At 47.4% G+C, this 23,027-nt stretch overlaps 1 protein-coding gene across 8 annotated transcripts in view; it reads right to left on the reverse strand.

Annotated features, from left to right (window-relative positions):
* Positions 1-23,027, reverse strand: part of PPP2R3A (protein phosphatase 2 regulatory subunit B''alpha) — a 169,279-nt gene that overhangs the window by 14,782 nt on the left and 131,470 nt on the right. For all 8 annotated transcript variants that reach the window (XM_005308668.5, XM_005308667.4, XM_065557032.1 and 5 more), the window contains 5 exons: positions 15,311-15,467; positions 10,767-10,815; positions 10,018-10,107; positions 7,364-7,539; positions 1,302-1,420 (listed from right to left, as the gene is read on the reverse strand). In XM_005308668.5, coding sequence (XP_005308725.2) covers positions 1,302-1,420; positions 7,364-7,539; positions 10,018-10,107; positions 10,767-10,815; positions 15,311-15,467 — 591 coding nt within the window. The remainder of the gene's footprint in view (positions 1-1,301; positions 1,421-7,363; positions 7,540-10,017; positions 10,108-10,766; positions 10,816-15,310; positions 15,468-23,027) is intronic.

The raw sequence follows: 23,027 nt of genomic DNA on the forward strand, positions 1-23,027 counted from the left end.
TGTTTTTTTTAAGTTAGGGGAAATGTAAGCTGAGTATAGCAGAAAATTCAGAAGGTGCTGATACTGAGCATTCAAGTGGACAGCGGAGACAATGAATGCAGTGAGGGGCAGGGCTACCTGCTTGCCTGTCAGTCCAGCAAACCAACTCTCTGCCAGCAATGGACAGGGCAAACACTTGGAACTTGGCCTTATACCCAAACCCTGTACATCAGTGGTCTCCAACCTTTTTATGCTCAAGATCACCTTTTGAATTTAAGGCCAGCCCAGGATCTACTCTGCCCCTTCCCCAAAGCCCTGCCCCACTCATTCCATTCTCTCCTCTCTCCGTTGCTCACTCTCCCCAACCCTCACTCACTTTCAGCGGGCTGGGGCAGGAAGTTGTGAGGGGTGCAAGCTCTGGGAGGGTGTTTGGGTGCAGGAGGGGGATCAGCTGGGGCCCAGGGGGTTAGGGTGCAGGGGGATGTATGGGGTGCTGGCTCTGGGAGGGGAGGTCAGGGCTGGGGCAGGGCCTTGGGGTGCTGGCTATGGAAGGGGGCTCAGGGCTGGGGGTGTGGCTTCCTGCTGGGCAGTACTTACCACAGGCGGTGCAGTGAGATTAAGGCAGGCCCCAGCCCCACGCCGCTCCTGGAAGGGGCCAACACACCTCTGTGGCCCTGGAAGGGGGGCACGTGGCTCTGCGTACTGCCCCTTTCTCAGGCACCACCTACAAAGCTCCCATTCACCACAGGTCCCCACCAATGGGAGCTGTGGGGGTGGTGTTTGCAGGCAGAAGCAGCATGCGGAGACCCCTGCCTGCCCCCCGGGGTTGTGCTGGCTGCTTCTGGGAGCAGTGTGGGGCTGTGGCAGGGAGCCTGCCTTAGCAGCAGCCCCACTACACCACCGGAGATCGCAATTGACTGGGAGCCCCAGGCTCAACAAGTTGATTGCAATCGACAGGATGGTGACCACTGCTGTACATGAATGAGCTACATTTTGTTTCTGTTGCCAGAGAATGGGTGTGGTGGATGGAGTGCCCATCAAAAATATGCATTGGACAAGACCAACAAGTCTGTCTTCAAGGCTGTAGAGAAGCAGTTCCCAGCCTACTGCTTAGGGGATACACTGCCAGATGGGAATGGGAATTGGTGTGGCCAGCCGCTGGACACTATCATGTTCATGCCCATACAGCACCTGTTTCCTAGAGCACGCTGTTTTAGTTCCAGCCTCTTTCCATATCTGCTGCTTTTCTCTACAACAAGCCAAACTTCACTGTCCCTAAAAACAGTTTTGGGGCAGCAATGTTTGGAGACCTTGCTTTATACCTTCTGTATTGCAAACGGATCCCGCTGTTCATTGTCCAGGTACTTTTCTAAGTTAAAGAAGGTGTTGTAGAATACATGAGCCATTCTGCATCTCTTCAGGTCTCGCAGCATCACCCTTCCTGCAGAAAGAGCACAAGTTATTTTAGTAGCACGTTCTTAATTAGTGAGTGATATGACCTGTCGGGGTCATCCCCCCCCCCGAACTCTGGGGTACAGATGTGGGGACCCACATGAACGATCGCCTTGTCTTATATTCTACCAGCTTAGGTTAAAACTTTCCCGAGGCACAAATTCCTTCCCTTGTCCTTTGACAGTATTGCTGCCACCATCAAGTGATTTACACAAAAATTCAGGGAAGGATCACTTGAAATCCCTTCACCCCCTTTCCTGGGGAGGCTTGTGAATAATATACCAACCAGTTGCCTCAGCAATGTGAGAACAGCCCAGACCCTTTGTCTTCAGGACACTGAAATTAATCAGGTTCTTAAAAGAAGAACTTTTAAGGAAAAAAAAATAAAAGAATCACACCTGCAAAATCAGGATGGAAGGTAACTTTACAGGGTAATAAAAAGATTTAAAACACAGAGGATTCCCATGTGGGCTCAGCTTCACAGTTACAAAAACAGGAATAAAACTACCTCTGTAGCACAGGAACATTCACAAGCCAAAACAAAAGATAACCTAATGCATTTCCTTGTCCTACTTACAATTCCTGTGGTTTTAGATGGCTTATTCCAGGTATATTTTCAGGACATATTGTACTTGCATGGCTTCTCCCGCCGGAGAGGGAACAACAAAAAATCCTCCCACCCCAATTTGAAAGTATCTTCTTTCGTCATTGGTCCTTCTGGTCAAGTGCCAACTAGATTATTTGAACTGCTTAACCCCTTACAGGTAAGGCAATCCAGTACAGCTGCCTAGGAGGGATTTTATGCTACTGCATACATAAAGGTTGCTACCCTTCCCCCTATAGTCATGACAGGACCCATTTAGCACAGGTCTTTTCTAATTTAGGATAATACCATTAGCGTGTGTTGTTTTTTCAGGCTGCCAATGCCCATTTATTAGACAAGCAAATCGATCTGTGTCTAGCGTGGACCAAGGACGAGGAAGCATCTCATATGACTTCCGTGGTTGTTTTGCATTCTGCTTCCTATATACAGATTTCACATAGCATTCATGCCTGTCTAAAAGAGCACATCTTGAACTGTGTTCTTACGTTACTCAAGACCCAGACAGGAACTATGTAATAAATAGTTAGCACTATAATCCCCATATTACATGACACGCTGGCCCTTGTAGAGCATGCCAGCATGTGCAGCAACTTCATTTCATTGGTCCTAATATGGTTTTATGATTAGAGGTATGTGGGTTCTTCCAGTAGAATTATTGACTCAGGCTGTAGTAAGATTGGGCTAGTTTTGTGTTTCCTGTGGGAGCTTATCAGATAGCGTCAGTAATGGGTAGTACTTGAGTCATATTTATTGACAGGCAATTGCTGTAAACAGCTCCTTACCAGACCTGTATTTCCCATTTACTGATTTTTTGCAATTCCAGGATAATTGGCTGAAGTCCAGATGGTGTTTTGCCGTCTGTTTTTTGTGCTAGGGCTTCCTACAGGTTCCACTTTGACCAATTTTTGCTCATACATATACTCATGAAACTCATCCCAACCAAAAACAATGGCCAGCATTGCTTTTTCAATCTGAGCACAGTTCTTTTGTGTTTTAGTCAGTGCTTTAGAAACATGTGTTGCTGGGCGATCATCTTGCAGAAGGACATTATCCAGTCCCCTCAGTGTATGTGGCTTCTGCCCTGCTGTTTGGTGTAAGGTTCTTTTCTTTGGCATGGTCCAGAACGTTACACATTGTTCCTCTCATTGTGTTGATTAAAATTAGGCGATCATCATGGTTACCTCAGCCAGATCGCTCCATTGCAGGACAAGCCGCTGAGGGAAATCTGAACAGAAGGTACTTCAACTGTAACGGTGATTTGAAGGTGCAGAGTTTTGCAGTGAACCTTCCACTACCAGCTATACTTTGATCCCCATCTTAACCTACAATGGACCTTTTAATTCACCCTCCCCCCTGTTAAGCAAGACTGAATCTAAATAATAATTGAAATATATATTACAACCACCAGGTAATCCATCATTTAATTGGATATGTGTGTGTGTGTGTGGGGGGGATTCGCCATCACTTGAAATCTTTAAATGAAGATTAAATGTCTCTTTCTAAAAGAGAGCACATCCAGCTGGGTTAGAGTCCAGGAGCCTGGTGACATGCCATGGCCCATGCAATGCAGGAGGTCAGATTTGATGGTCATAATGTTCCCTTCAAGCGGTAAAACCTATGAACGCAAGAATTTACACCAGGTCTTGGATTGTAGTGCTGTGCCTAAACTTTCTCTTGGGGGTGTGTGTTTGCTTGTCACCCAGGCCTACAGTAGCACAAGTCATCCATAAGGTCAGCAAAAGCAAGTTAACCCATTTGTTAATGGGTTAATAGAGACAAGTAGGGAGCTAGTGAAGGCCAGTTCACCGCCTACGGGGCTTACCAAATGGGTTAAACTGCTTCTGTTGATCTCATGGTTGACTTTTCCACCCCTCCCAGAGAGGTTTTGCACAAAGGCAATTTGTGAGACATTTTAGCTAGGCTAAGGAAAAGGAGAGGTTACTCACCTCGTACAGTAACTGGAATTGTTTGAGATGTTTTTGTCCTTATGGGTGCTCCATATTAGGTGGCTGCGCACCAGTTTCCCTTTGATTGGAAACTTTTCTTAAGCTGTGTCTGCAGGTCCAGACCAAAGGTCTATAGGGTGGGGCAGACCTGCTGCCAGTCAAGTTCCTTCTCAACAATGACATACAAAGTACTCTGAGGTGGAGGGGAAAGAAGGCGGGTAGTGGAGTACCCAGAGAAGGACAAATCTTGAAGAACTCCAGTTACTGTACAAAGTTAGTTACCTCACTTTCTTTGTGTTTTTGCCCCTGTGGGGACTCCACGTTAGGTGACTCCCAAGCAGTACCTTGATTACGGAGAAGGATGCTGCGGAGATGAGTTCAGAGAACAGCCTCACCTAAGGCTGTATTTTAGCTGGAGATATGAATAACATGAAAAAGTGTGCACAGATGACCAATTGGCAGCTTTGCAAATGTCTATAATGGGTATGTTTTTAAGCAGTGCTACTGAAATGGATTTAGCTCTGGTGGAATGGGCCAGTGCCCTAGGATGAGAGTGCATTCCAGAAGCCTTGTAACATGCTAAGATGCATTCTGAGACCCATTTTAGATAGTCTGTGTGTATGGAGAGAGAAAATCCCTTCATTCTCTTATCTGTCCCTCAGAGATGGGGGCTTGAAATTGGTCCTTCTGGTCCTGTGGCAGATGGTCAATAAATTGTGCAAATTTGGTGTAATTGGTGTAATAGTACTTTGCCAACAAGGCGTGATAGTTGGTGACACTGAACTGTACCTCAGCCAAGAAATAGCTCTTGCTTCCAAGAAGATCAATGCACTTGAGCTCTTTATCATGAGGAGCTGATCTTTCCTGGTGGTGTCTGCTCCTTTCATTGACCACACGTCGACCACAGGAAATGGGTGGTAGGGTGAGAGGAAAGGATATTCAGAGCCCTTGGCTGGAACATAGTATTTTTTATCAGCCCTCTTGCACCTGGGTGGGATGGTGACAGGTGTCGCCAAGCCATAAAATCTGGCAGACAAGAGGATGTCATGAATAGGCAGCGCTATTTTACCTTGAGATGTGGTGTGGAGGATATCTGCCAAAGTGTGTTAGGGCTCTTGTATCTCTTTCAGGCAATCTGTAGAGTCTTGGCCACCCTCTTCATCAGGTCCTGGAACAATCTAAAATAATCCACATGGGATGGTGGAGGGGGCATAACTGCTTCATACAGAAATGATGAGGATTATTTGTTGGAAGGAGGTGCTTCCTCCTCTGCTCTTAGCTACTGGTCCTCCTCAAAGTCTCCTTGAAGATGTTTGGGATGCTCCATAGTAAAGGGGCTCCCTGGGTACTGAAGGCTGCTCCTGCTGATGGGCCCTTGTATGTTAGGGTACGCTATAGAACCAGAGAGGGCCCCAGGATTCCAGAAAACCCATTGTGGTCAGGGTATGGAAAGGGAGCGGGACTCCAAGCATGCTCCTGCGAAGGTTGGCGGGGCTAGTGTCCAGACCATCATCACCAGGATACAGGGAGGGAGGCTGGAAAGAGAAGGTGGCTGAATCTTGGATGAAGATGTCATATTCTGAAGATGTAACAACCCCTGTGTCCAATAGACAGGCTAGGGATGTCAGTACCAGCATCCGAGTAGGTGCTGGTATCCGAGTCAGTACTAGTGGCTGAGCTTTTGTGGGAGGATGCACTGATACTGACTGGTAGGTTTTACAGGCGGATAGATCAATACTGACAGTGACATCCTCCCCATACCTCTTAGTAGAGGGGATTCATGCTCCTCTGTCACACAGAGGTCTTTGTGAGATGAAAGAGGATGGAACCGGTGATCCACGGCAGTAGTCCTTGAGGTAAGGTGAGTCAATTGGTACCAGAGACCACATGGATATGTGGTCCACATGCTCCTTATGGCTATTTCCCTCAGAGGATGCCAAAGTTGGGGCCAGTGCTTTCTTTGAGGAGTCCCCGTGTTTGGAGGGCTCTGAAGATACAGAAGCCAGAGCTGAGTGGGGTTGCATGCCAAGAGACTTCTTGGTATGTGGAGTGCTTGGTAGACCTGATGGAGCCAGAAGAAGCAGAAGCCTCAGTAGTACCTGGAGAGGGATGTGAGGTCTCCTTAGTCCCTGGTATCTGGGGTGAATTTCCCTGTGCTTAGACTGGTTATCGGGAAACTGAGATCTCTTCTGCTTAGAATGTTTGGAGGCTTCAGAAGTTGTCCCTTGGTCTTTGCTTGCTGGAACTGAAGTTGTCTCTGGAACACTGAGAGGCTGAGGCCTATGTATGGGGGAATCAGATCCCATGGTCTCAGGGAACACTCCATAAGGAGCAGCTTAAGTCTGTCCTCCTTCAGCTTCTTTGATCTGCTCTGTAATCTGGAGCAAACCGTACAGTTTGATGGGACATGGAACTCTCTGAGGCAGTAGAGGCAGCTGGAATGCTCTTTGCTGAGGGGGAAAGACCTGTGGAAGGTCTGGAAGGGTTTGAAGTCCAGAGTTTTGGGCACAACCTGCAGAAGGGAGACTATGGGGAAAAAGGCCGAGGGTAGCAATGGCCCTTCCACTGCCAATGAAGAAAAGGATGGGGTAGAGCCCCAGGCAGTGCCATGTCTGAGTGGTGACAGAGAGGGACTGTGCAGGCAGTGTGCACCACCTGCAGAGCTCATAGCTCAGCTCTGCACAGGCCCTTTGTGTGGGTGAGGATAGTGCCAGAAGAGCCTGTGGGGGAGGGGAGTGGTATTGGTGCTGCATAGTAGCCAAGAATGGCTCCACAGGTGCCCTCCAGCCTGGCTGGGGCGATCCCCCTCTCTGTAGAGCCAGGCGCACAGGCCCTGTCCAGAACCTGGCCTTTCGGAGCTTTAGACACTCAACCACCAGGCCTGACTCATTTGGTACAGAGCTTATGAAATGTCCGCATTGCCTTTCTGCCACTCTTACCTAATGGACTATTTCATTGCGGGGTTAATGGGCTGTCATACTTCTCTCAGCAGTGTCAGAGGAGAATTTCTGTGTTTTTTTTCTCTCTCTCTATTATGTGTTTGCCCTAATCTATGATACATGGAATGGCATGACATGAGCAGGCTGTAGCCCATCTCCTCCTTGTTATAAATCAGAAATTAAAAAGGTAGCCCTGTTAATCTAGCAAGAGTTAGTCACCATAAACCCCTTACTCCTTGGGGCTTGATTGTTACCGCTTGTGCAGGGATGTGCAAGCAACCTTCTCCTCCCCCATGTCCAACCACTGAGCACGGACATGGGCCACGTAGGCGTAGTGGGGAGCGAACCCAAATGAGCTCTTAAAATAAAAACAGAGTGAGCATAGGTGTGAACTTGGCCTCACTAAACACCTCCAACAGGCTGGGGTTTACAGCAGCTCTTACCATCACCGTCTGGCTTCACCAGGTCGAGCATTTGGCACAGTAAGTCATGGAATGGCAATGGCTCGATACCCATCGCTTCCATCCTCTCACACTGTTCCTCATAAAAATACTCCAGTTCATACATAGACAGCACGCCGTCTCCATCCAAATCCAGACAGCGGAACCAGTATTCGATACTAAGGAAGAAGAAGAGAATTAGTCTTTTCATGTTGGCAGCATTGCAGAAACCAGCAATATTATCTTAGCCACCAGAGATCGGAGCAGTGCAAGGTCCTCTGTCCTGTACCATATTCACCATGAATTGCAGAGTAAAAGCAGAGTCTGACAATACCCTCAATTACCCAGGGTCAGGCATTTCCCTATTCTTCAACTGGCCTTCAGTGCTAATGATGGGGAGGGGGCTGGAGCAGCTTCTAGGGGTTTGGCCAGCGCTAACCAAGCACCAGTTAAAGTAACCTCTCTGTATAAGTCAGCTAGAGGCAGATCCTGCTGCTTCTGCCCTAAGCACTACATGGATCAGTTTACTCAGTAGGTTTGGTGTCTGCACAATGGAGGGGAAGCACAGTGACTGGTATTAATGAATGTACTTGGGCCTATGTTTCCCAGCAAAGGCCCAGCATTCTGTGTTTGCTGTGTCCTGGGGTATGGGCACTGCTCCCTAGTCAAAGGTGGGGTTGTCCAAACAGGCTAATTGCCTGCGGTGATCTCTACACTTGGGCTATTGACTATCTCTGGGAAACCCCTGGCAGGAGCTAAAGCAGGCCTGGAATGTTTAAAATAGTTCCCTGTGCTCTTTTATGCAAAAGGCAAAGCTCTCAAATAACTGCTGTGGCTTTAGCTACGGACAGGCCAGGGGCAGGACTGATGGGACTCCAGTTTTTACTCCCCTTCGCCAGTCACTGTCCTAAACAACTCAGTGATTCTGTGTGAGTGGCAGGCCACTGGAGAGGGGAATGCAAGGATAGGCTGTGTAGTATTCTTCCACACCTGCTAGTTCACACATCTGCCAAGTGCATGGAATCAGTGGACCACTGGATTGCAATTTTTGTCATGTTCCCCCCAGCCATTCACCACAATATGTAATCCCAGTTCTGAAAGGCATGTCCCATATCCTCATTGTTTCTATAACTGAGTCAGTAGTAGGCAAGTATCTGGCAGGAGGGCAATGGAGTGGTGGCAGTCAGGGGAACTTTTCTGTTCTAGCAGCATCCTACTGAGTCTCCCTCTTTTTTCCCACCTCCTTCCCACTCACCCAAGTCAGTGACCTATACTAACAGTGTACAAATCACTGCAGGAAACACCTCTCTGATAAGCAGCATCCTTAAAAAATCAACACACATCAGAACCCCAAAAGTCAGGGTCCTCTGCTCAGGGAAAATCACTGAGACAGCAACACATGTTCCTTAGATTAGTGCAGCTCTTTAACACCACATTGACAACGTTTGCATAACACTCTGGGATGGAGCTAAGCCCCATTCTCGGTCTGTGCTTTCCTGCCACGTCCTCTTCCCAGGGTGTGGCAAGAACAGGAGTGGCACTAAATCCTGTGTAAGAGACAGATGCATTATTGGACAAGGGTGTCTGGAACGCACTGGTTGCCAAAGCCCTCAAGCTCACTCACTTCACAGCCAGAGGGATGGATTGTGGTTGGCAGCTCTCTGGGAGGGCAAAGTGGCCTCCTGCCAGGCACTGCTGCCACCAGCTGGATGCTGACCTGGCGGCAGAAGAAAGCTGACATCCACCACAAGCTGTGATCCTTATATGACATCAGGAGAGGGCTCAAGTGAGAGGAGCTTTTCTGGGGTGATGTAGGCATGTAGGGGCTGGACAGTCATGTGGGGAAGCAAAATGGTTTGCTGGTGCCCAGGTCCTCCACCCTGTCCTGCACAGCAGCCTCCATGCCAGAGAGAGCTCTGCCTGCCTCCCTGCAACTTGGGAGCTCCATGATGGCTGGAGGCCCCATGCCTGCTGGCAGCGTTTGCACATAGTCCTCCAGGCAGGCAAGGTGAGGAAGGGCCCTGCTGAGGAAGGTGAAACAGGAGGCACTGAATTTGGCAGCTGGGGGTGAAGACACAGCCACTTCAGCCTAAACCATGCGGGGGGGAGGGGGGAGAGAGGGGGCGGCGCCTTCAGTAGGCAGTTGGGAGCATCCACTGCTGTTATGGCTCAGGTAGTGGCCTTCCCTTACCCTTGGAGGGGTGCTGGGACATGGGGCAGCCAGGGGCCTTGTCCTCTGCCCAGGCATAAGTCGTGCTGAGGCCAGCAGCAGGGCCTGCCTGCCGGTGGTGATGATGGCATGGAGCAAACAAATGAAAGCTTCTCTCACCTCCTCAGCCCTGCTCCCTGCCTGTATCCTTAGGCAAACATGGGGCAAGGGACAGAGTGGAATGTTGTGGGAAGTTTTGTAACCACCGATAAAATCCAGGGGCAAGAGAAAAGGTCACTTTAAAAGTAAAAAGTCTGTTTTTAACCAGTTTTCCACTGGCAAAGGCAAGTTATCTGTGCAGGGTGATCCAGCAAGTCAATGCCTTACCTCCCACTGCAAGCCAGGCTCATCCTGGTTCACAGCCTTTGCACTAACGAGAAGGTCCCAGTCTCCTGTAATCCCATAACCTTTCTGCATGTGTCTCTCCACACCCTTCTAGAAGTCCTACCTTGTGGGGCTCCTTTTGTCTTCTTCAGCAATGAGGAGCCACACGAAATCTGCATAGCTCAGCTGTCCCTCTTTCTGCGCTTCATTGCCTCTGAAAGACCCAAAGCACCTTCTAAATTATAACATGAACACACAGCCAAAAGCACAGTCAAAACACCCTCTGGGGAGCGAGTTGAGAATTTTCATACACCTGGAAAACACCCATGCTTGTTCTTTTAGGCCAGTAGGAGTGTGTTAGTATTGGTCGGCCCCTCCTATACCTGAACTTGCTCAGGGGGGAGAAGTGCTCCTGAGAGCAGATACTGCATTTGCAGTCCTACTGTCACTGCAAAGACGAAGTTGATTTTGAAGTACTTCCCCCTAAAACAGTTAGGAGCTTTTATTTTAAAGGAGCTTTTGTAATTGTGCCCTCCAGCTGCCTGACACTGGCACTGCTGTAGGACTAGGAGACACACACATACATGAAGTGTACACACCTGTCCCCTCTCCTGTGGCCCACAGCAATGCGTTTGGGAACTGTGCTAATTTGACAGGGTTTTATTTATTTTTAAAATCACCCACCGGTCCCTCTCTTCCTTTTCAGACTGGCACTATCCTGTGACGGAAACGCTAGCACCTTGCCCTCTCAATGGGATGGGGAATGTATGAGAATACCTTGCATTTCTACCTAAGGCTGACAGGATTCCTGTTCTAGTTTTTGCTTCCTTCCATTTCTCCCTTTAATTCTCCAGCCAGGGTGCTATACCTTACCTCACCACTGCTCCACTGAATATCCTCTCAATAATCCTGGTTGATAAAGCTGGAAATGAAGAAAATGAAGCATCAATACATAGGCACTGTTAGCCTCATGGGCTATCAGAGCCCTGTGTGTGTGGTCAATCTGTATGAAGTCGTTATCACACAGCTAAAAGGACGGGCAACGAACACAGCCTGCGTGGCCATTTTAGTACAGCCCAAACTTTAATAGCCTTGCAAACAGTAGCAATTAACCATCCAAGTCTCTCTCACTCTCTGTTGCTTCCTGGCCTGGCAACAAAACTACTGTCCCCTTAGAATGTGGCAGCTCCAGATTATCCAGCTATAAGCCCTTGGACACTTGCCCTATTAGTGCTGTTAGCGCTACTGGGACTTGTGCCAGAGTGCGGTGAGCACTTGTGGCATGAGGGCATGAAGGCTAGCTCAGCATGTTTAGCTCAACAAAAGAAACTCAGCGTCTTTACCTCTATGGTGAAACATTGAAACCCTGCACCCCCATAACAAGAGCTGGGTGAATACTGGTGTTTTTGGTTTGCTGGCAATGCTGAATAATTGGAAAAATATTTCATTTTGGGTGGAAATTTTCAGTGAATCAAAAAATCTGAGCTGGGTCAAAACACACTATGCAGTTGAGCCATTTCTAAAAACACGTCTATTTTTGTCAGTTCAATGAACCAATTCAGTGAACTCGACATAAATTTGCAGAAGGGTTGGATCGCCCAAAACTACATTTTTTCTTTTAGCAGATTCATTATTTGCTGAAAAAAAGGTCACCGAGCTGCATGCACAGCCCTGCCAGGGACTATCTATCTCTCCCCACCGTCATCCCACAATTTAATGGTAGTGGCTGTCAGGATTTACCAGGTTACTGTGATTATTTTTTACAACACTCAGGCCTGGTCTACATTGGAGGGGGTGGAATTGATCTAAGTTATGCAACATCAGCTACGTGAATAATGTAGCTGAAGTCAATGTACTTAGATCTACTTCTACAGCTGACGCTCTCCTGCTCTCCCGTCTGTGCCTCTCACCTGGTGGAGTACCGGAGTTGACGGGAGAGCACGCGGCAGTCGATTTATTGCATCTAGACTAGACGCGATAAATCAACCCCCGCTGGATCAATTGCTGTCCGTCAATCCAGCGGGTAATGTAGACAAGCATTTACTGCAGAACACTTTCTAGCACATAGTGAAGTACTTGCCTAAATAACTGGCCCTCACCTACAGCTCTCACAGTATGCCAGCACAGTCCATTCGGGGCGGCAGTATCCTTTATTCATGCAGGGTGGCTTCACCCCATGCAGAAGACTGCTGAAGGACTAGCACTACTTAGGCAGCCTGAGTTCAACAGCTGCTCTTGGCTAGTGCCATAAGGTGGCAGGGCCTGAAAAGCAGGCCGGTTGCAGAGGGGAGTGCAGGCTACAGCCTATGGGCAGCCGGTATAAGTGCTTTGGGGAGGCTAAGAAATGCTGGATGTGGCGTACCTCCCTTTGGAGGCACGCTGGCCCACCGCCTTTGGCGCGTCACCCGCGCCCCCGCTCCATCTCTTCCCCTGAGGCCTCCTTGCCCGCCACTTGCTCCTATCTGCCCTCTCCCTCCCAGTCACTCACCTTTATGGCAGGAGGGGGCAGAAAGGAGTGAGAGGTGAGGGGAGCTTGGGAGAGGAGTGGAGAGATGGGAGTGGCAGGCAGGGGGGCCTCAGGGGAAGAAGCAAAGTGGGGACAGAAAGAGGCAGAGTGGGCGGGGAGCAAAGCCTCGGTAAGTGGAGAGGCTGAGCAGGAGCAGGGCCTCTGGGGAAGCGGGGGTGGAGTGTGGATGGGGCCTCGCGGGGCGGAGGCTGAGCTGGGGTGGGGTCTTGGGGTGGAGCAGGGGGCAGGGGCCATGGTCCAGGCACTGGGGCCCCCTGCCCCACAAATCTAGGAAGCTGCCAGCACTTGCGCCCAGCCTCCCCAAACACATATATATAGTATAATTAGATTTTCAGAAAGCCTTTGACAAGGTTCCTCACCAAAGGCTCTTAAGCAAAGTATGCTATCATGGGCTAAGAGGGAAGGTCCTCTCATGGATCAGTAACTGGTTAAAAGATAGGAAACAAAGGGTAGGAATAAATGGTTGGTTTTCAGAATGGAGAGAGGTAAATAGTGGTGTCCCCCAGGGTGTACTGGGATCAGTCCTAGTCAACATATTCATATATGATCTGGAAAAAGGGGTAAACAGTGAGGTGGCAAAATTTGCAGATGATACAAAACTACTCAAGATAGTTAAGTCCCAAGCAGACTGTGAAGACCTACAAAAGGATCTCACAAAACTGGGTGACTGGGCAACAAAATGGCAGATGAAATTCAATGTTGATAAATGCAAAATAATGCACATTGGAAAACAAAATCCCAACGATACCTATAAAATGATGTGGCCTAAATTAGCTGTTACCACTCAAGAAAGAGATCTTGGAGTCATTGTGGATTCTCTGAAAACATCCACTCAACATGCAGCTGCAGTCAAAAAAGCGAACAAAATGTTGGGAATCATTAAGAAAGGGATAGGTAATGAACAGAAAATATCATATTGCCTCTATATAAATCCATGGTATGCCCACATCTTGGATACTGTGTGTAGATGTGGTCACCCCATCTCAAAAAAGCTATATTGGAAAAGGTTCTGAAAAGGGCAACAAAAATGATTAGGTAAGACTGGGACTTTTCAGCTTGAAAAAGAGATGACTAAGGGGAGATATGATAGAGCTCTATAAAATAATGATTGGTGTGGAGAAAGTAAATAAGAAAGTGTTATTTACTCCTTCTCATAACACAAGAACTAGGGGTCACTAAATGAAATTAATAGGCAGCGGGTTTAAAACAAACAAAAGAAAGTATTTTTTCACGTGACACACAGTCAACTTGTGGAACTCCTTGCCAGAGGATGTTGTGAAGGCCAAGACTATAACAGGGTTCAAAAAAGAACTAGATAGGTTCATGGAGGATAAGTCCATCAATGGCTATTAACCAGGATGGGCAGGGATGGTGTCCCTAGACACTTGATGATTACTGTTCTGTTCATTCCCTCTGGGTCGCCTGGCATTGGCCACTGTCAGAAGACAGGATATTGGGCAAGACCCAGTATGGCCATTCTTATGTTCTTAATTAATGAGTCAGGGGAGGCAGGGAGTGCTCCCACCAGTCCTGGTTAAATCACAGGCTTCACAGCCTTATACACCGAGAAGCTGTAGTAGTGGAGAAAGGGAAGTGCAGGCCGGACAAGGTCCCTCTGTCACAAAACCAGATGGGATTCCCTTCTGGAGCCACAAGGCCCATAACAGCCTTTCCCCTCTTCCAGCCAAGAGAGAATGTGCATCAGTGCACCTTCCCAGAGTAGGCCTGGACCCCAGGCAGGCACCTGGGCTAGCACTGGAGAGAGCTCAGGGAGAGGATCCAAGGAGTGAGGCTAGAGGTCACTGGGTGAATGAATAAGGGAGGGGGGAGGCTAGTGCACTACTGGAAGGGGCAAAAGCTGAGGATTAAATGCACTTAAAATGTGAATGTGTGGCGAGGTAAAGAAAGGGTTGGGCAGGATTTGGAGGGGATGGGTTATGTACATAGATATTTAAATTGGCTCCTTCTGCTGGGGCCACAGGCTACACAGCCTCCCATTGGGAGATGCCTTCGGCATGGAAACTAAGGCCCATTCCTGGCTCCACATCGCTGGGGGAGAACACTCCTCCCACCCCTAGACTGAGTGCTTGGCTCCTGAAACTTGTGTCCAGCCTGAAGTTAAGTAATGCTGACGAGCTCTCTTACTGGTGCCTTTCCATTGGGTCTAATTGTAAGCTGGTGTTGTTTCCACAAGCTGAGAGGCAAGACTGAGCACCTGTTGCTTTGTCCAGAACACTACCCCCGTGATTTAGTGCTCCCGCTAGGTACATGGAAGATGCGTGGGTTGCAGTTGGTGCTGTTGTTGGGTTTATGGAGGACCACCAAGGAGACTGGGATCCTGAGCTTGCATAAGAAAATGTAGCAGCTCCCACACCAACCGCTCCCACCCCTGCAGCTGGGACATGTCTGAGTTGCCCTCACCTCAGGGCCCTCCATGTGTTCTTGGGATCCTGTTCCTAGGTACAAAGCTTCTGCAGGGCCATTTCCAACTCCCCACTCTCAACTATCACTTCAGTCTCTTGCCTCCCGCTCCACGGCAAAGTATAGAGCCAGCTGCTTGTCCCTCTTGCTGTTTTCCAAGCTGTACCTCCTCTGCTGAACCGTATTGTCCGCCTGTGGCCAGAGGCCAGGGGATTTAGCATCATTACAGACCCCACTATGTAGAAGCCCTTATCGTCTATTGCAGCTCCCCTTCCCCCAGCCCTAAAATGGCTCTGTCAATTAGCACCAAGTGAAGTCCAGCACGGCCCCAGTTACATCGCTGTGGCACCAAATTTGCCATTTAAAATATAACTTCCCAGCAAGGCAAGGCTTACCTTTTCCCACAACTTTTACAGGTTTCTGTTACCACCTTCCTCAGCACATGTCCCAGCCTGGGGGATCAACTCACCTTGATCATTGTATCTAGCCAGATCCTTCTGGCTGATGTAGAGGTCATGGTCAGTGTCCAGCTCCCAGAATTTACAGTAGATGACATAGAAGTGCTCATAGGAGAAGTAGTCTGTGATTTGGTTTATGTCATCCTCTTCCTCCAAGAGGGCAAGAGTCTGAAATGGCATGAGTTGGATGGGACGTTAATTCTACACTAGATAGGGAGATGCCAGCAATTGCCTGAGTACCAGGGCGCTGGCACAGAGGGCGAATTACACATTGTGAACTAATCCACCTCTGAAATGTAACCCTTTTCCATTTTCCAGCTGATATGCAATTACATTAATCATTTACCAGAGGAATGAGCAAGGAGGAACAATGAATGACAGACACCCTTGTTCAGAAACGGATCTCCTGGCATGTGAGTATGGATGTCTGCATACAAAATGCTCATCCCCAGAGAGTCCTGTAAACACCACCACTTTCATGTGAGTGTTCAGGAATAATGAACACAAGCAGGGCGGGGCGGAGGGGGCACCAAACAGCCATCTGTAATTGGCCCCAATGTCTGCATACGCTGCCTTCTATCAGCCTGAGACACTCAGTGACATTCGCCACCACGAGTCCTCAAATCTCAGTAGGAACTGGGGCACATCCCTTGCCAGAAAACAATGAGCCCTGGAGCAACATCATCCTGGTACAGTACTTTTGTTCCCCATCCCTTTCCTGTTTCTCTTCCTTCTCTTCCTTCCCTTCTCGTCAATCACCTTTCTCCCTCTCCTCTCAAGGCTTTGTGGTCTCAGCACCTCCCAACATTTTGCCTAGGGCGGCAAAAAAGCCAGAGCCGACCCTGGATTCCTCCCAGACTTCTGAGTCTTTTGAACAGTTACACTTTTGATTGTGCCTCACCTAAGTGTAATTCATCCTGCCCCTTCCCTGCTGCCCAGCACCATGGACACCATGTGCATGGAAGGAAAAGTTACTTACCTTGTACAGTCACTGGAGTTCTTCAGGATGTTTGTCCCTGTGGGGCTTCACTTCAGGTGTGCCTGTGCCCCATGTGTCTTCAACCAGACATTTGGAAGCAGTGCCTGTTTAGTCCACACATGTGTCCTAGCTAACCTGGTGCCTAAAACTGAGGGTACATAGGCCATGTCAGACAAACCACCTTCAGTTCCTTCTCTGCCGCAAAGGCAAAGACTCCAAGGCAGAGGAGAAGGAGGGTGGTTAATGGAGGAACTCTAGTTCCTGTACTGTATAGGGTAAGTAACCTCTCCTTCTTCTTTGAGTAGTGAGCCTATGGGTGCGCCATTTCAGGTGACTTCCTGCTACAGGAAGTGGGTGCTTCGGACCCCGGTCTCAGACTGTCGAAGAACTGCAGTACCAAAAGCAGTGCTTGCTCTACCTGTCTGCATTAGTGTGCAATGTTTCAAAAAGGTGTGAACTGAAACACACACAGCAGCTTTGAAGATTTCTGCATTGGGAACATTCTTCAACAGAGCTACATTCGTAGATTGGGCTATAACACAAAAAGGAGGCTGAATATTAGCGGCCTCACAGGAAGAGGGCATGCAACCAGAAAGCCACTTGGAGAGTCTTTGGGTTGGGATGGGGCCCCTTTAACTTTGTGTGCTAAAGAGACAAACAATTTGGGGGAGGGCTCTAGGGGGTTTAGTCCTCTCCAAGAAGAAAACCAACACTCTCTCGACAACCAAGGTGAGAAAGGAGGTGTCTTCTCAAGTCTGGTGAGGTTTAGAGTAAAAAATGGAAATTGAATGTCCTGATTGATTTGAAAGTCTGAGGTTACCTTGGGCAAAAAGCAAAGATGGGGTCAGAGAGATACTTTTTCCCTATAAAAATGGTATGGGGGGGGTTCAGTCATTAGACCCCCTAACTTGCCGATCCCTCTAGCTGAGGTGACAGCAACTAAAATGCAGACTGCATGGATAAGAGAAGCAGGAAACATTTAGCTTCTAAGGGTGATGGCTTCATCAGCTAATTGAGGATGAGATTCAGGTCCCATCCTGGGGCAGATTGCCTGATATGTGGGAAGAGATTCATTAAACATTTAATGAATTGAGATGTGGTGGGGTGAGCAAATACTGAAACTCCCTAAACAGGGATATGAATGCTGTGATAGCTGCTAAATGGACTTTAACAGAATTCAGAGACAGTTCTTCAGAACTAAAAGGTAAACCAGAATGTGAGCGGGGGAGAATCAATATGGGACAGACCCTGCTGGGTACACCAGTGGTGGAATCTCTTCCATTTCTGTTGGTATGTTTTCCTCATGGATGCTTTTCCACGTATAGTAACACCTCTTGTGCCTCTTTCAAACAGTCCATGTCTACCTGAGAGACAGCTAGCAGTCAAGCCTTGAGATGCAGTGCTCCAAAGTTGGGGTGAAGAACCTTCCTTGAGTCCTGGATCAATAGGTCTGGTACTAGTGGTAACCATAGTGCAGGACAAGAGGAGGGGCGAACCAAATACGAGAATCATATTTGTCATGGCCAAGCCTGTGCAATTAGAATGACTCTGGCTTTGGCCTGATTGATTTTGTTTAGGCCTCTGAGGAGTAATAGCATTGGGGATAGGCACAGAGGATGGATTTCTTCTCCATCAAAAAATGAGGAAGGCATGTCCCACAGAATGACAATCCAGACCTACTCTTAAGCAGAATTTCTGGCACTTTCTGTTGGTGGCAGTAGCAAAGACATCTATTTCCAGAGCCCTCCCGTGAAGGAATATCCCCTTGAGAATCGCTGAGCTCCCACTCACGATCCTGGCAGAAGTGCCTGCTCAGGTTGCCAGCTAAGGTGTTCTACGGACCTGGTAAGTATGTGGCTGAGATGAAGATCTGATGGAATAGGCACCAGTTCCACAGCTTCAGTGCTTCTGCACAAAGGGAGGGAGCCCTCACTCCTTCCTAGTTATATATGTAGGACATGCTGGCCCTGTTGTACATCCTGACTCTGATGGATTGGCCTTTGATCACAGGTAGGAAGCGTTTGCACTCATTCGGATCACTCTGAGCTCCAGCAGGCTGATGTGGAGAATCGATTCTTGAGTAGCCCATTTGCCTTAAATGGTCTGACTTTGAATATAAGCTTCCCATTCTACTGGAGATGCGTCTGTTTCAATGGTTGCAGAGTGAAGGGGATTCCTGTACACACCTTGTCAAGGTCTTTCCACCAATTGAGTAAGTTCAGAACCTCTCAAGAAGCTGACACTAACTTGCCCAGACTGTGTTTGTTGGGAGTGTAAATGGTTTTCAACCTAGCTTGGTAACAGCAAGGATATAACCTGGCATGTAGTGTAGAAAGGTGCAGGGAGCCATAACCCAAGCCTTGTAAACAAATCCTGGCCATTGTCTCCAGGTTCATTTGAGCCTGAGAAATGAGGCTTGTCAGTGTGATAAATCTGTCTACAGGTAGGTAATCTCTGGACATTGTGGTGTCCAAGGTGGCTCCAGTATATGCTGTTCATTAAATTGGTGTCAAGGTGTCTGAAGTCCCAGAACATCAAATGGGCTATGGTCTTTATGACTGCAGAGTGAACTTGGCTGTAAGAGTGGCTCTTGAGGAGCCACCTGCTGAGATGGGGGAAGACGACCATTATGACTGTGCTGCCACCACTGCCTGGAACCTTCATAAAAACCCTGGGGGCGGCAGAAAGTCCGAAGGGGAACACTCAATATTGAAAGTGATGCTGACCAATCATGAATTGCAGGAATTGCTTGTCACCCAGGTGTATCACAATAAGAAAGTACACATCCCGGAAGTTGAGGGCTGCAAATCAGTCCTCCAGATCTATAGATGGTTTTATTGCTGCCAGTGTCACCATCCTGAGTTTCTGTCCCTGGATGAAGTTCTTCAACACTCTGAGACCTAAGATTGGTCTCCACCCACCCTTCTTTTTGGGAACTAGAGAGTACTTGGAGTAGAACCCCTTTCCTCTGCTGGCTCGAATGGCTCCTATGTGAAGAAGGGATTGAACTTCTTGTCTCAGAAGACATTTATGAGATGGGTCCCTGAAAAGGGATAGGGAAAGGGAGTAGGAATGGAGATTAAATTGATGGGAGTAGCCCGAGGTTACGAACTCCAACACCATCTGTTCCCAAGAGCTTTGAAAATGGGAGAGACAGTTCCCGAAGGGTTGGGCTGAGGGATAGGTGGTTCCCAACCCATGACCAAGGCATTAAAATGGATGCTTGCCTGCTAAGCAGGGCTGTGATGTTGTCATGGCAGAGGTTAAGTTCTTCTCTTTTGAAACCTAGGTTTTTTCTTAGGTGATTCTGATGATCAATGGTAAACCAGGAACTGAATGGGGTGAGACCTCTGTACTCATAGATTCATAGACTTTAAGATCAGAAGAAACCATCATGATCATCTGGTCTGACCTTCTGCAAATTGCAGGCCACAGAACCTCACCCCCACTCCGTGATAGACCCCGAACCTCTGAGTGAGTTACTGAAGTCCTCAAATCATGATTTAAAGACTTCAAGTTACCGAGAATCCACCATTTACACTAGTTTAAACCTGCAAGTGGCACATTCCCCATGCTGCAGAGGAAGGTGATCCCCCCCACCCTCCCCAGGGTCTCTGCCAATCTGACCCAGGGGAAAATTCCTTCCCGATCCCAAATATTGCGATCAGTTAGACGCTGAGCATGTGGGCAAGACTCACCAGCCAGACACCTCAGAGTTCTCCCAATCTAGCGTCCCATCTCTGGCCATTGGTGATATTTGCTGCTAGCAATTGCAGATCAGCTACCTGCCATTGTAGGCAGTCTTATCATACCATCCCCTCCATAAATTTATCAGGCTGAGTTTTGAAGCCAGTTAGTTTTTTTTGCCCCTACTGCCCCCCTTGGAAGGCTGTTCCAGAACTTCACTCCTTTGATGGTTAGAAACATTCACCTAATTTCAAGCCTAAACTTTTTGATGGTCAGTTCATAACCATTTGTTCTTCTGTCCACATTAATGCTTAACTTAAATAGCTCCTCTCCCTCCCTGATATTTATCCCTCTGATGTATTTATAGAGAGCAATCATATCTCCCCTCAGCCTTCTTTTAGTTAGACTCTTCTTGTAAGGCAAGTTTTCCATTCCTCAGCTGATCCTAGTAACCCTTCTCTGCACCTGTTCCAGTTTGAATTAATCTTTCTTGAACATGGGAGATCAGAACTACACACAGCATTCCAGATGAGGTCTCACTAGTGCCCTGCATAATGGTACTTACACTTCCCTGTCTCTACTGGAAATACCTCGCCTGATGTATCCTAGGACTGCATTGGCTTTTTTCACAGCTGGATCATATTGGTGGCTCATAGTCATCATGTGATCAATCAATACACCCAGGTCTTTCTCCTCCTCTGTCACTTCCAACTGATAGGTCCCCAGATTATAGCAAAAATTATTTTTGTTAGTCCCTAAATGTATGACCTTGCACTTTGCACTATTAAATTTCATCCCATTTCTATTACTCCATTTTACAAGGTTGTCCAGATCTTCTTGTATGATACTCCAGTCCTGCTCCGTATTGGTAATACTTCCCAATTTTGTGGCATCCACAAATTTTATTAGCACACTCCCATTTTTTGTGCCAAGATCAGTAAAAAAAAAGTTAAATAAGATTGGTCCCAAGACCGATCCCTGAGGTACTCAACTAGTAACCTCCCTCCAGCCTGACAGTTCACCTTTCAGTATGACCCATTGTAGTCTCCCCTTTAACCAGTTCCTTATCCACCTTTCAAATCTCATATTAATCCCCATCTTCTCCAATTTAACTAATCATTTCCCATGTGGAAATGCCTTACTGAAATCCAGGTAGATTAGATCTACTGCATTTCCTTTGTCTAAACAATCTCAAAGAAGAAGATGAGTTGGTCTGGCATGATCTACCTTTTGTAAAACCATTTTGTATTTTATCCCAATTATCCTTAACCTTTATGTCCTTAACTACTTTCTCATTCAAAATTTGTTCCAAGACCTTGCATACAACTGAGGTCAAACTAACAGGCCTGTAGTTTCTCGGTTCACTTTTTTTCCTTTTCTTAAAAATAGGAACTTTATTAGCAATTCTCCAGTCATAAGATATGACCCCCGAATTTACAGATTCATTAAAAATCCTTGCTATTGGGCTTGCAATTTCATGTGCCAATTCCTTTAATATTCTTGGATGGAAATTATCTGGGCCCACTTATTTCATCCCATTAGGCTGTTTGAGTTTGACTTCTACCTCAGATGTGGTAATTTCTACCTCCATAGCCTCGTTCCCATTAGCCACCCTGCCACTACCTCTTCATTAGTCTTATTGAGAATTGAGGCAAAGTATTTCTTTAGATGTTGCGTCATCCCTAGCAGGGCCGGCTCCAGGCACCAACTTGGCAAGCTGGTGCTTGGGGTGGCCACTCCAGACAGGGGCGGCAGGTCCAGCTATTCGGCGGCAATTCAGCGGACGGTCCCTCACTCCCGCTAGGAGCGAAGGACCTTCCGCCGAATTGCCGCCGCAGATCGCGATCGCGGCTTTTTTTTTTTTTTGTGGCTGCTTGGGGTGGCCAAAACCCTGGAGCCGGCCCTGATCCCTAGATTATCTTTAATCTCCACCCCATCCTCAGTGTTTAGTGGTCCAACTTCTTCTTTCCTTGTTTTCTTTTTATTTATATAGCTATAGAACCTTTTACTATTGGTTTTAATTCCCTTTGCAAGGTCCAATTCTGTGTGGCTTTTGGCAGTTCTCACTTTATCCTTACACTTTCTGACCTCCAAGATGTAATTTTCCTTGCTGATGCCTCCCATCTTCCATTCCTTGTAGGCTTTCTGCTTTCTCTTAATCACCTGAGATGTTTGCCCATCCAGCTTGGTCTGCAACCCTTCTCTATGAATTTTCCCCCTTGCTTGGGATGCAGGCTTCAGATAGTTTCTGCAACTTTAACTTAAAGTAATTCCAAACCTCCAACACATTCACAGCCTTGAGTTCTTCAATCCAGTCCACTTTCCTAACTTATTCCCTTAATTTTTTATAGTTAGCCCTTTTGAAATCAAGGACCCGTCTCACAGATCTTTTTTTGTTTAGCCTTCCATTTAGTTTAAACTGAATTAGCTCACAATCACTTGAACCAAGGTTGTCCCTTACAATCAGTTCTTCTATGAGGTCCTCAATACTCATCAATACCAAATCTAAAATGACATCACCTCTTGTTGGTTCAGCAACTATTTGATCAAGAAATCTGTCCGCTATCACATGCAGGAAAATCTAGGCCCTACTATTATTAGCAGCACTTGTCCTCCAATCTATATCTGGGAAGTTAATCCTGTAATCACACAATCTCCAGTAGTATTTATTTCATTAAAAACATTAAAGAGGTTTCTATCCATATCCAAATCAGATCCTGGGGGTCTGTAGCACACCCCAAGCACTAGCTTTCTTCCCTAAAGTGATTTTGGCCCAAACAGACTCAGTCTCATCCATTCCATAACTTCTAATTTCTTTACAGTCTACCTCATCGTTAAAGCTGTGACCTGCTGAATTTTTTTTTATTTGCATGATGTACATACTGACAGAGCAGAGGGTAGCTCTTGAACCCTTCAAAGAATGTAAGCACTTGTCAGCTGACTTGGTGAACAGCTTCAAATAATATAATGGGAGATTTTTAGTGGTGCTCTGGACCTCTCTCAGGATCGCTGATGATTACAATCAAAATGCATGGTCCATAACAATAACTGTAGATATAGAG

This window comes from Chrysemys picta, chromosome 9 (genome assembly GCF_011386835.1).
Source record: "Chrysemys picta bellii isolate R12L10 chromosome 9, ASM1138683v2, whole genome shotgun sequence".
Lineage (NCBI taxonomy): Eukaryota > Metazoa > Chordata > Testudines > Emydidae > Chrysemys > Chrysemys picta.